This window comes from Harpegnathos saltator, unplaced genomic scaffold (assembly GCF_003227715.2).
Source record: "Harpegnathos saltator strain DR-91 unplaced genomic scaffold, Hsal_v8.6 scaffold84, whole genome shotgun sequence".
In the NCBI taxonomy this organism is placed as follows: domain Eukaryota; kingdom Metazoa; phylum Arthropoda; class Insecta; order Hymenoptera; family Formicidae; genus Harpegnathos; species Harpegnathos saltator.
The window spans coordinates 260,611-276,365 of NW_020230693.1; the positions used below are offsets into that span (position 1 = coordinate 260,611).

A 15,755-nucleotide genomic window follows, 5' to 3' on the forward strand; every position below is an offset into this window, starting at 1 on the left:
TAACACTTACCGCCCATCGTGGAGGGATAGATATTGAAAGCCGGTTCTTGAAGCCACGATGTGACCGTGACGTGATCGCGAACAAAACTGGGCACGTTGCAGCGCACAAGTACGTTGTTGCCGAGGAAGCCGCTGGGACTTTGTACTTCCGGGTCGTAACGCTGGTTCACCACTGTAACACGTAACGACAGGCTTCACCTCCTCTGTGTGTGCCCGCGGCACAAAGCGCGCTTTCGTAGGAACCGTAAGAACGTTAACGACGTCGTGCAGACCGCGTTCATGGCCGTCGCCGGGCGCGTCGTTACGATTCGCTCTAATAAACGTCCAGACCGATAAGAAGGCTTACACCGCCGGGAACCCGCGTCCTGTCGCGGCGTTCGCGCGGCGAAGGTCAGTCGGCGACGAGACTGCCGCGGAACGAAACGAAACGAACGAAAGCACAATGTTACGCGCGGTGACACGTGTGTAATTTTATACCTCTGACTCTATATACTCGATGATGTGTTCAATGCATATTTGCGGGTAAACACGCGCGTTACATTCGCTGCGCACATTCGATATGTCGAATTTATACGACCAGTTAATAAAATGAATTACAAATAACCGTCATTAATTTAGTGCGAATTTAATGATGATCGCAAAGCGGAATACAAGGAGCGCACAATGGCGGTGCATTTAACGCTGCACGGAAGTGTGGAAAGACCGCACACCACGTGCGCGCGCGTTAATTAACGCGACTACGGCGCGGCGCGGCGCGGCGCGGCGCGGTGCGGCGCGGCGGCAGCCATCGCGCGCCGTTCAGCGCCGTCTTTCCTCGCAAGTAAATAATGGAAATCGCGCGCGATCTGCGCTCGTTACACAAGAATGTTCCGACGAGTGAATTTCTCATGTTACACAAATGCACCCCGCCCCGGCGTCTTTTCGACGAGACGAGACGAGACGAGACGAGAGGAGAGGAGAGGAGAGGAGAGACTTCCTGGAGGAATTATTCGCATCAACGATGTGGCAGAGCGAGTCTCCGTCGAAATGATTTATAAGAAGCAGCAGCTTCAATTCGCGGAAAATCTGGCGCAGCGCGAGTCTCTCCCTTTTTTCTGCCTCTCGTGGAAAATCGCATCATCCCCCCGCCGTGCCGTCATCCAACCGCCGTCATTTCTACGTGGCTAACGATACGCGCTAATGAAAAGGCGCACGAGAGCCTGATATAAGCATAGAAACACAACACGGTCAGAGCAGAAAATCCCAAAAGGCGTCGTCTTATCTGAAATCTCATGTCGCTATCCGCCCCTGACCCGGCAGCCCACGTAAGTTGATGGGCTCGGCTGAAAGGTTGGTAAGGGCATGTCTAAGAGGGGGATGGAATAAGGTTGTAAAGAACGTGGAAGGCAAGGCTGGCAGTCAGGCAGGAGTTTGAGAGAGAGAGAGAGAGAGAGAGAGAGAGAGAGAGAGAGAGAGAGAGAGAGAGAGAGAGAGAGTGAGAGAGAGAGAGGGAGGGAGAGAGAGAGAGAGGAGGGGGGAGGAGGAGAGAGCGCGAGACCGAGAGAAGAAGAAAGAGGATAGGGAACCGGGCGGTGGTAGCAGCCAGGGAATCGCTGTGGTGTGGTGGTGCGTGGGGCTCTGCCTCCGCAACCCGTTTCGAGAGTCAGCGGAGCGAGGCACTCAGACTCCAGAATGGGGTAAAAACTCAGTGAGTTTGCCCGTACTCCATCCAAGCCCCTCACGCCCGCCCGTCCACTCGCCCGCTCCCATTCTCTCTCCCTTTCTCGTTGCGTTTCCCTCGTCCGCCCTTCTATGACTCCATGCCTCTCTTTCTCTCTTTCTCTCTTCGTATCGCCCGGCTCTCGGTTACGCGGCAACCAAGCCGAACATAAACTCGGCAGACGTCTCGTGGCAGGTAATATTTACAAACCATGAAACGAGCAGAAAGGAGAGAGTGAAGAAGAGGGCAGAAGAAGAGAATGAGAGACACCGACAGAAAGAGAGAGAGAGAGAGAGAGAGAGAGAGAGAGAGAGGAGGGGAAAGAGAGGAGAGAATCAAAGAGCGAAAGACAGAGAGGAAGACGTCGAGCAAAAGCGGCGCCGACCGACTCTCCATCAGAGCACATCCATCCTCTCTGAGAGTCATCCGCTAGAAACGAGTAGCTCGTCCCGAAAACCGCGACTTTTTCGACAAGTCGGATTTTATGTGAAAGTCTCGAAGAGCCTCTCATGGCGATGTGATTACGCGACGACGAATCCACGACTGACATGGCGGCCGACGTTTTAAGGTCTCGAGTGCGCGGACAATATTATTAGATACGTTTCCGTGTTACACTCAGAAATTGGAGAGCGTAATGGACTCGGGTAGGACAACGAAAATTGCATATTCCGTGCAAACCAAGGGAACCGCCCTTGTCAGAGAAGAAGGAGAGAAGATAGGAAGGAAAGGGAGGAAAGGGAGTATCTAACCTTAACCGGGCGAATGAAATTTGTACGAATAAATATCAAGTGCGTCTCAACTGGGGGGCAAATTATTATATATTTATATTATTATATATTTATATTGTTATATATTATATACGTGTATTTATTATCCGCGATAAATTATCGTTGAAATAAATTATGGTTGCCACGAGCCGAGCAATCGCGTTGAGATAGTTTACTAACGCGTCAACGTGTTAATTCGCTTAATGCATGAGATTTGTTTGAACGCCGAACGCCGGCGTTTCTGTGTGCCGGCTTTTTCTCAACACAGCAATGATCCTGCGATCGCGTATAATTACCGCGTTATTCGATCGGACGCGACGCGCAGCGAAAACATCACACAGTCGGCAGTTACAATATATAATGTGTATTTCGCGGAGCAGCAATTTTATTATTAGAACCCCACACGCGTAATCGCCCTCGCGTGTAAAATTCGCGCGCGGAATTTGCAAAAGAGAGTCATAACGCGGACGCGCATTCTAGTTATCTTCAAACGATGAGCTGCTAAGTCGCACGAGTCACGAGAGCTGGGAACGTGACTGTCTTGGTACCATAAAGGCAAGCGACGCACGGTTCCTGTAGTTTTTATAAAAGAGCCCCGTGTGGTCGTTAAACTTCCTCATTTTCTCGGTATAAGGTGGCGGCCTGTATATACGCGGGGTAATGTCGTCGCAACGTTTGCTTTTCGAGGTCGCTTCGTACGGTGCGCAGCAAACAAAGAACAGCGACTGCAAAGCTACGGATCGTCGTGTTCGCGTTACGTCCGACTCGCACGCGTATTGTTCGCTCGTTTCGTCGAAATAAATAACGAGCGAGGACCAGTGGACCGAGCACAAAAATGTTCGCCGCCGAGGTAACGTGAGCCAATGTCGAGCGAGCGAACGCGAACTTCCCGGGCAAATTGCTCGCCCCTTGCTGTTCGTCCAATCCGTTCGCAGTACCAGTTCTCGTATCTCTCGCGTATGTCGCGGACATATTATAAGACGACGTGTCGGGTATCGAATACGACGAGAGATACAGCCGGGACATTTTTGCAAATGATGGCTACTTTTACGCTCGTGTCCGCTCGTGTTATTTGTGCCTTGTCTGGAGCGACCGACGATGCGACATGCTAAGGAATGACGAAAATAATAGCTTACTCCTCTCATAATTCTGCGGAGATACAGCGGAAGGTTATTCCCGCGTGGCATGTATTTCGATCGAATCGAACATGTACCACTAACAAGCGAAACGTACCGTCTCTCGTCGGAATCAAGCTCAATATCCGCAAAATAATTAATAGACTGCCGGTTTCGACTGGAAATCGTAAACGAAGTTTACGAGACCTGCTCCCTTGGACATGAAGTGCTAAAAGCTTTCTTCACCGCGATGCGGAGCCGAGGCAACAAAGGCAACAAAACTCTCGCATGATGTTTCTCTTTCCCTCTCTCTCTCTCTCTCTCTCTCTCTCTCTCTCTCTCTCTCTCTCTCTCTCTCTCTCTCTCTCTCTCTCTCTCTCTCTCTCTCTCTCTCTCTCTCTCTATCTATCTATCTATCTATCTTCCACGACAACACATCGCGATTACGTACGGGGTTCGAGAGAGCAAGAAAACGAGAAAACGAGACGTTTCCGGTACTCGAGCAATCGCACACGCAATCATATCAGTTTTGTTTCCAAGACACGGCAGGCGTACGCGCGATCGGGAGAGATTTTTCTCAAAGAAGACGAAGTGCGGCAAAGTCGTGCGGGTAGCATAGCGAGGAGACGACTCGAAGGCCGTGGAGGGATGAAACCGTGGAAGATGAGCAAAAAGAAAATGGCTGAGGCGGAGACTAGGAGCTGACGCGGCAGAGGTACCAGGCATGAATCTGAAAAGGTATGGGCTGCGTTCACGCGACGATGATTTACGGGCGTATTAGGTCGATAAGATATCTTCCGGTTCGTTGACCCGGCGGAAGCTCTATTTTTGAAGGCGCCTCGCGGTCTCCTTTTACTCCATTTATCCGTCCCTGCCGCTTTCTCTCTCGTCGTCTTCTACTTCGATACTCTCGTAGACGCGAGTTTTGGAAGCTATCGCGCTGATCGAGCAAAAAGAATCCCTACCGTAGACGGATCACGGCTGCCGTTAACATGATTCCAGTGACGAAACGCCGTGTGAGCGCCGGAGATGCAATTCCAACAATTGCGCTCCCCCCAGAATCACATGCCTGCGAGAGAGAGAGAGAGAGAGAGAGAGAGAGAGAGAGAGAGGGAGAGAGAGAGAGAGAGGGAGACCGCGTTTTTCTCTCGTGTGAAGTGAAGAAACATTGAAAATTCTCATGCGGGAAGTCTGTTACGTTCAATAGAGCGCGTCGAAAATTAATAGGATGTTGGAGATTCAGGTCTGACAACGTACAGATCTTATCTGCTGAAATTGGGACTCCGGATCTGACCGCGAACAGAAAGTCTCATTATTTAAATCGTCGACGACTATCTCGGGCGCTACGTGATTTATTTAACCGTCTAGCACGCGCGGTATATGCAAGCCAGAATCATAGTTGCCAGAAGCCACGGTTCCCTCAAATGAGACAAAAAATGACGATTTTGGCTCTTCGCCACTCAATTATTACTCCGAATCTCGCCACAGAGAAAGAGAGAAAGAGAGGGAGGAAGGGAGAGAAGCTCGTTATTTAAATTCGTCGACCACGCTCTAATAATTGATGTAGCCTTCAACCCGCGACATCTAACATTGAAGCGGTCCGTTGTTTATGCTCGCCAAAGCCAAACGGTTTTTCCACCCAAAATAAAACACGGAGAGTCTCCCCCGCTGAACAGGCGTTTAGCCATTCGATCGCGCCTCGATTACTCCAGATGCCGGCGGCGGCGCGACGATGGCGGGAAAGAGAACGCCTCGTTACTTAATGTCGTCAGCCGCACGGTGTGACACGAGATACGTAAACGTGAGAAGGAAATTTCATCTCATCTGTCGCTAGACCAACAGCAGCGATCGAATCCGCGAACGTGAATACGCGAATAGACGCGCGCGCACGCGCTCATCTACGACACGCTGCGGTCCTGACTGGCGGTGTTCGACCTACGTGCGGAGGATACGACTATGACGACCACGACTACCGACCGCTGACGACGACGACGACGACGACGACGACGACGACGACGGCGGCGGCGGCGACGACGACGATGATGGCGAGACCGACAGCAAGCGACGACGAAAAGGACAGAGGACGCGAGAGGAGAGACCGTACGATGCAGATAACGAGCGAGAAGTTTCACGTTGACATACCTGCTCTGACAGTGACGTCTCTGCTAACGACGGCGCCGACGCTGTTGACGGCTGAGCATTTATAAATGGCCCAGTGGACGTCCTGCCGGAAGGCCTCGGCCTCGAAACCGGGAAAGTGAATCGTCCCGTTGCCAAGGACATGCCTGATGCCGGGTATGTTGCTTATGCTACCGCCGTCCGCCGCCAGCCAGTCGACAGTCGGCAGCGGATTCCCTCGCACGGTGCAGTCCACCCTACCGCCGTTCACGTTTGTGAACTCCACCCTGGACGGCGGCTCCGTCACGAAGCTCGGCCCCTGCGTCTCGTAAGAGGCGTTGGAACCTGCGGAACAAAGCGAAAAACGCCGGATGTAGCAGCGGTTTGGCGGTTTGGCTGCACGCAACATGTAACATGCGCGTACATACACACGCACACACATATGCACGAGCCTCTTAGCCGCATTCAATTAAGATTACCGTGCGAATACATATCTAGCGGATTCCCTGCTACCCGCGTTTCATTATTCGTTCCGCGTCGCGGCGTCGTGCAACTTTAAATACGCTCCGAAATTTCCATCGCCCGAGCCGGCCGCGTTTCGCGATTCCGCTTCCGCCGGAACATTCCGCGAGTCGTTCTACTGTACGCCGATCTTTCATACGTAGACATATAGCTTCGCACGTCGCAGCCGCGGCGGTTTTATTTCGTAATTCTAATGCGCCATAAATTCTCTAGCATTACGAATAACAATCAGAAACGCATTAATCACAGTGTCAGCGAATGGACACTCGGCGGTGGATTTTTCGTCCCCGCCGGCCAAATGCGAAGTAATTTTCTGCGAAGGGGTTGAGGGGAGGAGGGAGTCGCAGAGCGAGGGTAGTGTGTGTGTGTGTGTGTGCAGTGGGACGCGCACTGTATCGTCGACGGACATGAACGAAGATAATACGCTCGGCCATAAATCATACATTTAACGCTGAAATTCGGCCGTAATAGCTTCCATAAATGGAGCGCATTGCGTCCCCCTTCCCCCTCCGAAGCCTGTTAACCATTCATCACCCGAGTTATGTTGATTTAAGTAGGAATGCCGGCCCGTTGCGATGTATTCCGCATTCCGTCCAGCATTGCTCATCTGGAAGCCAGCCCAACCAAGTACAGAATATCCCACAGAACGTGCAACGAATGACGCGCGCGCGCGCGTTCGCGGCGTACTTCTCCGTGTGTATGCGCGTGCATTCGGCACGTTCGACGAAATCACGATCGATATAAAAGCCACGTGTTTCAGCCGTTTCGGTCGCTGCGGTCGCGCTAACGAGCCTCGAGAGAGTTCCGGGAATCTCCTATACTTTCTGTGTACGGTGACAAATAGCAATTGTGGGAATGAATTGTAATGAGGTAATTATGCGACAGATGTGTGTGTGTGTGTGTGTGTGTTTGTGGGCACTCTTACATGTCAATTATCAACTCTATGCGCGCAAGAGCAAACACGGAACGCTTAATAATGGCTACGAGGTCTTCCTTTTATCCGACGCGGCGCGAACACGAGAGATCGAAGCACCGCCTTTAGTAGCAGCCGAATGTACCGAAGGAGGCGACACGTTGAGAGTTATTTGATCGATTTTCCAATGAGCGCTTACTCTAGCAATTCTCTCTCCCTCTTACGCGCCTGGCGAGCTTAAATCTTGATTACTTATCTTCTATAAGCTAAAGCAACGCTCTTAGGAAGGGGCCGGGATTCCCCTCCCTCGTGACATCGTCTTCTCGGACGCGCACGTTCGAATCCGGAAAGTTATCGTTTTCTCGAAAAAGAAAATCGTGGACTCTCCCATAAAAGCTGTAGTACCCGGCAAAGATTTACTTCCTACCTTATCCTTCCCTCCTTCCATCTCTTTCTCTTTCTCCCATCCTCCCCCTCTCGGTTCCCTTTTCTATCCTCCATTCCCTACAGCTAGCGAGCTGCTTTCGAATCTTAAGCGCCGCGCGTACTCCACCATCGCCAGAATAGCCAGTACGCTGCAGACCTGCGATTGGATATATCTTGCGACCTACATTCCCCAAGCTCCGTAATCATTTCCCCGCGGAAGGAAGGAAGGAAGGCGGCCTCACGTAAAAAGTTAACTCTTCATCTTCCGAGAGTTCTCGGAGCTCGCGTTATAATTCCGCCGTCATATAACCGTCTGACGTACGACGTCGGTCGCCTTGCGATTTGATCGTTACCGGTGCATCCAGATTAGTGTGTATATATATATATATATGTGTGTATATATATATATATATATGTATATATATGTATATATAATATATATATATATATCAGAAATATGATCTTGGACCCAATCCCACCTCGGACGAGATGGGATTACAAACGCGACTGCTAGAGAGCTCTATCGGGGGAGATTAATCGCGCAAAATTTTATCCCTCGTCGTCCGGCGACACCGAGACGACTCGCAACGAGCCCTTAACTCGGCTCGGTGTGAAATGGAATCTGGCTCGTCGTTAACGCGTCTCTCGTTGACGAACTCTCTCGAGGAATTATTATTGTATAATTAACGAGGAAAATAAATTCTCGCTGGGAGAGAAAAGGGAGAAAGAAAGCGCGAATATACGTTTACGACGCAAGCGTGAAATATGCGGAGGTTCCTACTGCTGTCGCCGCTGTAAAACGAGAATGAATTACGTAAAAAGACACGCCGCAGGAACTACGAACTAAGAGTTAATTGGGCGCGAGCCAAATGCGTTCAGGATACACTGGCTCATCGACATGGCTAAACAATGGACGGCGAGTGGAGGGATGAGCGAGCGCGCGGCTAAGGGTTGCATGCAACCTGGCACGTACTCGACTGCACACCCTCTTCGGACGCGCTCGGTGGGGCCGCGAGTCGGAAAGGGAGGGCACGCGCGATCGCCAGGCACGCTAGCTGTCGTAGACGATATGGGAGACGAGTACGCTACTGCCGTAACATCCCGTCAACCCTCGACGTCATCGCGTCAGCGTGCACCCGAAGACGCGCACTTGTGCCGCTTCTTCTTCAGCAGCCGTTGAAGAGAGCCGAACGAGACGAGGGAGCGGCGAACGACCGTATAATGTTTTGTGTCAACATCCTTTGGGAATTTGCCCCCTTTTTTTAAACCATCCCGAGTGCCCGCTTTTATCCGCGTTATAGACCACCCCTGTCCTCCTGCAGCGCAACGCTCATTGAAACGTTCGACGAACCACCGAACGACAATTGTGTTTCTTTTTTCTTTAGTTTTTTTTTTTTTTCGTTCCCTCCAAACGTGTCGGGGCGTATTGGGAGGATTGTATAACGATAATGATCTCTACATTATTTATCTCTACATATGGGTGCGGTGCTAGTGCTTGTGTAACAATAAAGATAATTCTTGGCGAACAGTGAAACTCACGAATAGAGGCGATGGAAATATTTACGTGTGGTAAATAGTTGAAAATGTATAACTTTACCTGAACATTTCACTCGCGGTTCCCAACGGCGATTCTAATGGCCCGGCATTGTCGTTCAAATGATACGATTTTATGTCGAGTACCTGTGATTAAAATTCCACCGCTCATGTTTACTCTTTCGAATTTCCGTCGCGCACGTAACACGTGGCGCATAAACCAGCCTCGGAGAATTTTTACTTCTATCCGGACACTGGTAGTTTCGAAAAGTCATCACGAGTAATGACGGCGTTGACGAAGCATCCGACATCGCTGACTAATTACCGATGAAAAGTAGGTAGATAGGTAGATAGATAGGTAGAGGTAGGTGTAGATAGCTAGATAGGTAGATAGGTAGGTAGGTAGGTAAAGCCCTTGACGAAGCCGGTGCTCACACAAAGAACGGAAGGACCGTCGAACGGAGCAGTCTCCGTTCCGGAATCAACCGCTCATTCAGCGTTGCACAATTCTTTCTACCGACCGGGCGATGAGAGAAAGACGAGAAAGTTAAGTCCAAAGTCTACGCGCACTGAAACAGACGGAATGCAGCAATGTTGGGGTACAAAGGGAAGCGAGCACGTTGAGAGGGAAGAGGAGGGAGGGAGGGAGGGAGGGAGGGAGGGAGGGAGGAGAGGAGAGAGAGAGAGAGAGAGAGAGAGAGAGAGAGAGAGAGAGAGAGAGAGAGAGAGAGAGAGAGAGAGAGGAGGGGAGAAAGGGAGATAGAAAGAGAAGGAGGGAGGACGGATGGATGCTGGATACGCGGATAGAGATGGACCAGCAGGAGGAGGAAAACAGGGGAATGCGAAGGGAGAAGGGGAAATGAGGAGCCCTGTCTGTGGTTTGTCCGACAATGCAAACCGGCTTTCTCATATCACTGTATTGTTTCCATTGTTCTAGCGACTCGCGGGGGGTTGTTAGTCATTACAGGGGCGGAGGAGCCGGAGGTTTGGAAAGAGGGATAGGTTTATCCGCCTTCTGACGCCGATCACCATCGTACAACCAACCCGTCCCCGTCGCGGACTCTTGTCCCGCGACTCTCGCGGGCATAACGAGTAATTTCCGTCGGCGGAACGTGGCGTCGCGACGTTAAAAGCGACGTACGCTCGAGAAATCCATGGATTCCTACATTTGATGGATCTCTTGCTGCGGCGCTGCTTCTCGTGAGGAACGACAAAAGAGCGAGGATTTTAGAAAGACTGAGGAAAAAGAAAGAAAAAGAGAGAGAGAGAGACCTTTCTTAATTTATATTCGCGAAAATTTATCTCATCACGAAAGCTAAGCAAATAACGCGTTTTCATGTAATGAAGACTAATAATAGTTTGTTACTAAAATACTAATCTGTTTTCACGAACAAACGTTCGTATAAAGTGAAAAGTTTTCATGTGAAAGTAAACTAAAAGTAAACACGCAGTTTTCTATGACAACGCAATCACATAAATTACACGGTTCGCATGGAACTATAGACACAGGTTAACGAATAATCACAGATTCATGAAACTGCAATTGTTAATGCATAACTTGTCAAATAATGGCAGATAATATTAACGCCGGTCTAAATTTCAGCTCGAGTATCTGCTTATTTTTTAGTAAATTCGTTGATTATCAGTTAAAAATGGAAACCTGCGGTTTATAAATAAATGATTTTACACATCTAGAAGTACATGATGCATCACTATTTGCGCTTTCCTTCTTCGTCCTTGTAGCCTCCAGATCCAGCATGCAGACTGCTGGCTGTTCCATGATACTGACATTGACGTTTGCGTAAATACGACAATTTGATCAAAGTGAGAGAGAGAGAGAGAGAGAGAGAGACACGTATTAATTTAACGCCAACGAGAATCCAATCAAATATTTCAAGAGCCGGTGAAATATTTTAATCACTCGACAACAGCGATAAATAACGCACCGGCGTACACGTACGCTGCCAGTGCATGGAATGTTCGCCGGCTCGAAAAGTGATGGGAATGTTCGAGAAAGTGCGTGATAAAAAGCACGAAAGTACAGGGGCAAGTTTCGCCATTTTGAGGATTTGAAATGTTTCGGAGATGTTGATTGTTTTAATCGTTCGGCCATTTAGCAACGATTGACAGGATAGTTTTTCTATGAGCGAGTCATCACCGTTGGAATCAGAAAGAAAAAAAGAAGAGTCATTAGCGCTTCAAGCGGCACACGTGCCGCGACGCAAAGTACCGGTGCTACGAGTATTGATACTTGATGGTTGATGATGATTGATGGTTATTATTAATTTCCGTCGACTCCTAAAATAATGGATCGAACTCTCGCCGAAATCACGCTGACTAACGCGCATTCCTTCGATCGAATAATCACATTTACGCAAGTGTCAATGCCAGTGCCAATGTCAGTGTCACGTGACAGCATCCGGACAGCATCTACGATGGAGCAACGGGGAGCAGAATGCTAAATCGAGCAGTCAGGACGAAGGACACCGGACGGCGAGACACAGACAGAGACACGTCATATATCTTCAGGTGCATGAAATCATTTATTATACAAGGGAATTTCCGCGATTTCAACGGGTGTTTAAGGTAAACTTAGCGAGAAATGTCCAAACAGCCGAATTCCATGGAATATCCAAATCTATCATTAAAGATTCTCAATCAAAGATTACAAATAAGTTACAATTATGAATGCCGATCTTAGAATCGAACGTAAATCTTGCAACTGATACTGATTTGTACGTTTATTAATAATAATGTTTCCTGAGTCACAAGTTCTATCTACCAGCCAATAGCTTGTTTCCACTTCTCGTTAGTCCTGTTATTATATTGAGTCTGGATCTTACATTGAATTTATAATGAAGCAAATTTAAATCTCAACTGATACAAAAAGAAACGTTATTGGACGCATGCAACTGTCGCGTCTTTGTCCTTATATTCTCCCTCTCTTTCTCTTTTCATCTCTTCTCCCTCCTGATACTATTGGCATTTCCAACCAAGCCAATAAAAAATAACAATGGCAGTATCACGAACAATAGAATTATGGACATAAACCTGTGTAATGTTATATCTCGAGATTCTCCATTCTTTGCAAAATCAGCAGAATTTGGAGGATCAAAATTTCAACTCGAATAGATCGACAACGTCGATGTGAAATGTTACTCTAAAGAAATTTCAATCGTCAATGGAATCATTACAATATCTGCGGAACAGGCAAAATGTATAAAATAAATGATGTTGAATAAATTACCGAGTACCCATTCGTATAACATGCACATCACGATTAGATTTCACCATACCGGCAAAATATCTAAAAATAAGCCTGAAATAACACGTAGATGTCTTTCCGGTGATAATCATGAGTGGCAACCGCTGTTAATGTTTAGTCAATCTAATTTTAAGCAGGTTACTCAATGTTAATCCCGAAATGAATAATCGTATGACCACGAATTTTGATTTGTATACTCGACATATACGAGATTTAATCCAGGTAACATCTCCAAATCTAATCTGCGGGTTCACACACAAGCTGCGGTGGATTATTAATAGAAACTTCGATATTTCATCAGATCGATCTTCGTGAGGTTTTTGAACTGGCGATATCCCTGTTTTATGATTTATTTCTAACTATATTCTTACTTCGACATGAATGGCTAACTTCAGTGAACATCACGCAATACCTCCTTTTTTCGTTGATTTTTAAATTATTTTTTACTTAGTTGAAGCATGAAAAACAATTTCATAATCTTTCGAGAGCTTGAAGTTTGTGACCTGCGGAAATACAATTGCTCCCAATTATTTCCGTATTCCGAAAAAACTAAAAACACCGTTGTCTACTATTTTGTTTCCTGCAAATTGAACAAAGTAACCTTATAGGTGAAAAAAAAAATGCATGACGGTCCCGCAGCAATACACGTGTGTAACTTTATTTCCAATAACGATTCCCGCCCGCGATAACCGTCGACAGGGTCGTGCAAAATTATCTTCGTTACACAGTAAGGCGTATATTCGGTCTGCGTTAATTCGGTCTGCGTCAGCAACGGTTCTCCATTTATTGAGCCCGAGTATCTGCGATCGACCGTTAATTATTTCGTACTGCGAAATAGCTAATCTACGATTAGCCTACTATTATCTTGTTCCTGCAATCTGATTTCTAGTTGAGCAGCTTATCACGACGTTTTCACGCCATCGTGTGTATACAACACAGCTGTTTGCCGTATCAATCGACGAGGACGAGAAGGATTAACGTATCAATTTTCGTTAAAATACAGATAAATACACCCTTCCTCTCCCCTTTTCTCTTCCGCTTTTACACTTCCAACATGGATCCTCCGCTGGATAACCGCTGGAAGGCCGTGCGGTAACCTCGAAACACCCTGTATACATTAACTACTGAACTTCACGATAAAGCTTTGCCATTAAATTTCGCCGCGTTCCATGTTATCGTCCGGAAATTTATCCGCGTTTACCACATCAGAGACCCTAACCTAGCGCGATAGTACGGACAGGCACCATAGGTTAAATAATATTAACACGACACGGTCGAATCGTTCATGATATTCGCGAAAATTCGGCCGGTGGAAATGTTTGGCGCGTACGAAAATTACCGGTCGGAAAACCGTCCGCGCTACGGAATAATTCCGTTACGCCAAATATATCCACAAAGATACACGAGCGAAAAATAACGTATTAATTTTCCAGAACCCACCGTTCTGATCCTCCTTTGTATTCCTCCTGCGGCTTCACGATTTTGATGTAAATCCTTTTTTCGGCGAACCGCGAGAGGCGGCCTTTTTACTTTCAGAACAATGCGCGAGCTGTATATTTTTCGGCCGGAAATTCGCTAATTCCACGAGACATGAGGTTTTTGTTCCTCTACGTGCCCTACCTCGCGTCCTGCGGCTTATAATGAGTATGAGAGTTGCCTTAAAACGCACATAAGTAGCGTCATTATTCGCTCACGCTGAGCCGCATTATAGCGTTTAACGAGCTTGCATATTTGGTGCGTGAGGAAAATAATTATATCGCGATACGTTAACGCGGTTAAATACACGCTCTGCGGCATGATCTCTCCGCGTTACAAGATTCCGACGGGCTCTTCCGCAAATTTTAAAATTGGATCGCGCAACGTATAAATAGCCCGATGTGTAAGCACTTTTAACCGGATAAAAGCGCGCGCCAACGAGCGCGCGATATCTGCCGACGTGAACCGTGAACGAGTATTTTTGAAACGCAATCGCCGTGTTAACGAAACTGCATTCATTTCACGGTGAAATATTTTGTCATTTACTATCCACCTTTAGCTGTACCTTACGTACTTTACGTAAATAAACAGCTTTACGCGCCCCGATTGATCGTGAAACGGTTTCAACTATTTGCGACGGATTCCGAGTAAAATTTTTCAGCGGTGCGAATCAACCGAAAGTATAATGAAACGAAAGTGCGCTCAGCCGATTTAATTGTCGCCCGTGGTCGATCGCGCTTTACGCGCGAAAGCAGTACTTCCTCTTTCGCGCACTGTCAAAGGTCAATACATAAAATTGCTTCGCTTTCGAGTTCAATGCTTTTCATTCGTCATGCCTGCTTGTTTTATCCCCTCGGTACAATTTTCTACCCGCCACGTACATTCATGCCGACAGAGTTAAACGACGTTTTGGGCGGTCAACCGTAAAAAAAAAAAAGATAGAGAGACAAGAGCGCATATTAACGGTGCTCCGGAGCAAAGAGGAGGAAAAGAAAGGGGAAAAAAAGAACAGATGAAAGGATATCCAAGAGCGACAATACTGATTTCCAGGTACTTTGCAATGGTATCTCCCCCCCCTCTCTCTCTCTTTCTCTCTCTCTCTGCCTTCAACTTCACCGCAGACCACGCCTGATTTCGTGCATGAAATTCGCGACGATTCACGTTAAAATTGCAACGAGACCGAGAGTTCCTAAGTCGTATTTCATTGTACGTGCCGGATACGCACCATCAACTCGACCGCGCTCGAGAATTGGCAGAATAGTTGATTTCTTTGGCGTAGGCGGCTCGGTAACCCGACCATAAATTGACGATACTTTACGACGGAGCGACTTACTAAACTGCCCCGGAAAGAAACTGCTCGGGACAGCCGGGGATCGTAAAGAGTCGGCCGTTTTAAGGGAGATTTAATCTAAGGTTCTAAGGAGGGAGGGAGAGAATGGAGATTTCGTCTAAAGCTACTGTATGTATGCCGATGTAAGAATCGCTTTTACCCCGTATAACACGCGTACTACGTCGCGTCGTCTTCCGAGAGCGAAGGGGAGATATATATATATATTCCTATAATTTCTATGTAAATCAAGTTTTCGCACGAGACGTAAGTTTTGACATTCGGGAAGTTCTCGTTTCTTTGAGTTCGAAGAGATTCTTCCCTCTCTCTCTCTCTCTCTCTCTCTCTCTCTCTCTCTCTCTCTCTCTCCCTCCCCCTTTCCCTCCCGCTATCTCTCTGCGAGGAATAACTCGCAAGGAACGCAAACTCTCGGGGCAGGCGCGCGCGCGCGCATCAAGATTTGGTCGTGGTCTGTATCGCTATCCAAGAGCTTTCATTATTATTCCGAAGCCGAGCTCCCCGAGAATCGCGACGGAGGGAGGGAGAGAGAGAGAGAGAGAGAGAGAGAGAGAGAGAGAGAGAACACGCGCGAAA

At 47.9% G+C, this 15,755-nt stretch overlaps 1 protein-coding gene across 8 annotated transcripts in view; it reads right to left on the reverse strand.

Annotated features, from left to right (window-relative positions):
- LOC105187359 (Down syndrome cell adhesion molecule-like protein Dscam2) overlaps positions 1-15,755 on the reverse strand; it is a 91,679-nt gene that overhangs the window by 60,197 nt on the left and 15,727 nt on the right. For all 8 annotated transcript variants that reach the window (XR_003114271.1, XR_003114269.1, XR_003114270.1 and 5 more), the window contains exons 3-4: positions 5,724-6,044; positions 11-172 (exon numbers count right to left, since the gene is read on the reverse strand). Coding sequence is in view for 5 of the 8 variants with exons in the window: in XM_025307233.1 (XP_025163018.1) it covers positions 11-172; positions 5,724-6,044 (483 nt within the window). In the remaining 3 variants the exon portion in view is untranslated. The remainder of the gene's footprint in view (positions 1-10; positions 173-5,723; positions 6,045-15,755) is intronic.